Source organism: Rhinopithecus bieti, unplaced genomic scaffold (genome assembly GCF_001698545.2).
Source record: "Rhinopithecus bieti isolate Rb0 unplaced genomic scaffold, ASM169854v2 scaffold_14661, whole genome shotgun sequence".
In the NCBI taxonomy this organism is placed as follows: domain Eukaryota; kingdom Metazoa; phylum Chordata; class Mammalia; order Primates; family Cercopithecidae; genus Rhinopithecus; species Rhinopithecus bieti.
Genome location: NW_016807865.1, coordinates 4,752 through 7,836, shown reverse-complemented (window position 1 = coordinate 7,836; position 3,085 = coordinate 4,752). Strand labels below are relative to the sequence as shown.

The 3,085-nt window shown below is 34.8% G+C and overlaps 1 protein-coding gene across 1 annotated transcript; it reads left to right on the top strand.

Moving 5' to 3' along the window:
* Positions 1–905: 905 nt before the first annotated feature.
* On the top strand, positions 906–1,218 carry LOC108536809 (ras-related protein Rap-2c; the record flags this gene model as incomplete). Its single annotated transcript, XM_017883865.1, has 1 exon — positions 906–1,218. A coding segment is annotated over one exon (279 nt), but the record flags the coding sequence as incomplete, so codon positions are not given.
* Positions 1,219–3,085: the final 1,867 nt, after the last annotated feature.

The window sequence follows — 3,085 nt, the reverse complement described above, 5'->3', positions numbered from 1 at the left end:
AAGGCAAACTTTTAAAATTATGAAATATTACAAAAAAATGATGATTTTTATAATTAAATCTATAATATTGTCTTAAATCAATACTTGCCCCCACCTCCCAAAATTGATGCTACTGGAGGATTGCTAACGCTCTTATGTTTTGTAATTCGTTGTAACTACTTGGAAAAGTAATATGCATGGGGAACAATCAAGCAGTAAAACAAACACAGGCAAAAAAAAAAACAAAAAAACAAAAAACTGTCTTCTTCCCACCCAGACTCCCCTTGCACTGTCCTTCCCAGGAGTTGCTAACTGTTACAGTAGTTTCTAGCGAATTTAAGTGTATTTTAAGGTGTTTGATTTTACCGGAATAAATGCATACCATTCAGTTTAAAATAAAACATTTAAGTATATCCATCTGGTTGTAACTCTTTTCTTCTAGGCATTACAGAGTGATTTTTGTTCCCACTTAAAACACTTTCACTCAAGCCCTCTTGCTACATGGCTAGGAATGCATAGATGCTGCAATCCTGTGCTAGGATAACAGGTGTTACAAGGAGTGATGACAAGCAGGCAGGTTTAGGGAGATGGCCAAACATCCTTATGTACAAATGGATTAATCATTTGGAAACTTGCTTTTAAATCAGTATAGACTGGGGTGGGTAAAAGTGATTATATGAGTCAAGGTTACTGTGCAACCCATGTTTTATATTCCTGACAAACCTAGCAGGTAGGGTCTGTGGAAATTATCTAGTTCTTACTTCTGTGGACAAAATGATGACGTTTTCTCTGTTTAGGTGTGATTTCATTTTGGATTCAGCTTTGTATACTCACTGAGGTATGACTTTTTGTAATACTGTAATATTTCTGTTACGGTTGTACAAACAGCATAATGTTTTTCTTTCTCTTTGTGATTGCTTGAATAGGATATCAAGCCAATGAGAGATCAAATTGTCAGAGTGAAGAGATATGAAAAAGTCCCACTAATCCTAGTAGGAAATAAAGTGGATCTGGAACCAGAAAGAGAGGTTATGTCTTCAGAAGGCAGAGCTCTGGCTCAAGAATGGGGCTGTCCTTTCATGGAGACATCGGCAAAAAGTAAATCAATGGTGGATGAACTTTTTGCTGAGATCGTCAGGCAAATGAACTATTCATCCCTGCCCGAGAAGCAAGATCAGTGTTGTACAACTTGCGTCGTCCAGTAAAAAAGATAACCTCAATCATGGCCATACCGAGCAGGTTAGTTTTTGATGGAACTGTGTGAATCAGGTAGTGTTTTGTTTTTTGATCAAGTATAACAAAAAGCTGGTTAGTGTTAATACACATGGCACTGTCTTAAATTTCTTTATTTTAAAATAACATTTTCCATCACACAAAATAGTCAACATTCAATGAAGAAAATTTTTTTAAATGCAGATAAGCAAAGCGGAGGTAAAAAATTGCTTATATTCCCATCACCAAGATTTTAAGTGAGTTATTGTTCTTCCTTCTCTGCTTTATTGGTAACATTTCTTTGGATTGAGTTAAACCATAACACACTTTTTCCCTGTTCTTCTGATTTAGCATCCAAAATGCACAGGAGAGCACTCAGTAATAATTTCAGAAGTTTTGTGGTATTTTCTATACTTTTATGTTTTTATGTCCTGAGCAAGCAAATTGCTGCAATTAAAATCACCAGTTTACTAATCACCAAGTGCTTGATTAACAATACAATTATTTAATCAAATTCATCTGTACCTAACACTTGAGGGACTTAAGTGACCTCTGATAATAACAAATTGTAGTGCCACAATGTACCCTGACTTCATTATAAATATACAGTCCAAACGATAATCTGGTTGAATTATCTGTGATGTGTTAGAAGGAACAGTTTCATGCATTAAAAAAATTTATTCAGTTTAATAAATTATGAGATTAATAGGAACAGTAACAAACCTTCAGGCCTTTCACTGAGTTAAATGTAACTTATAAGTTTTTTAAATGAATGAGTTTTTTTTAAACTCATACTTTTTTTAAAAGTAAGGTTATGTAAAACCTACGAAGCATTTAAAACAAGATTATTCATGTCATGATCTTTTAGTCTAGATTGTAATTGAGCAAATAGTCTCACTTAGACAGTAACACTTAGATAATAAGATAGAACAGCCAATACTGTGAATGACTGAGAAACCGCAGCAAATGCCAGACTAGCCTGGCAGTATCAGGAATGAAATTGATCTTCCTGAGCCAAGGCTGACCTCGAGTCTAGGAGGCAGTGTTGCAAATGGCAACAGGCATTTCAGATTGGAGCAATGATTCCTAATCAAGGGTCTGGCTTTGTGTATGCTCCCTGGAGAAAAGACTAACGGTCCCTAATTTATCTTTTCAGACAAGGTCTCCTGTCAGATAATGTCATCTTTGAAAATGAAGGATGACAACAATGCTTTATTTAAAATGCTTTCACTCATCATCCTTTCGCATACCAGAATATGATGAAAACTCATTTATTTTCTTATGTCTAGCTATATGTATTATTTTATAAAGTCACTTTCCAGACCATAGTCCAGCTTATGTTTGGTTGATAGCATCGCACTTGCATTATAGTCTTTTGAGGAGGGGAGAGGCTTATGGATCAAGTCCCATATTCTTGCTGCTGTAATCTCTCTCATTAAATTGTAAGCCAGCTTCACATTTGAACAAGTTCTGTGTGGTGATTGCATCTTTACTGTTTTGCTCTATTTTTCTATCTGACACTTACTGGGCAGATGATGTAAGTGTCCATACACATTTTGTGTTAGTTTTATCATCTTTTTAAAAATTAATCAACTCCCACGAAATGTTCTCAGTTTTCCTTCCATCATTAATGTAGACAGCTATAGGAGGTTAACTGAATAAAATTGGTCTCACACATGTCAAGAGCCAGCTGTCTCAGCCAAATTGGCAGGTGAATAATTTCTAAAGCTATTTTGAACCTCTTTTCTTCTGAATCATTTCTGAGTTTATTTCATTTGGTAACTTTTGTGATCTGAATTATATTTAACCTATTTGGTTACCTACAGGAATGAGTACATAGTTTTTTTTAGTATCTCAAGCCACTATATATTTTTGGTTAATTAACATACTAAAA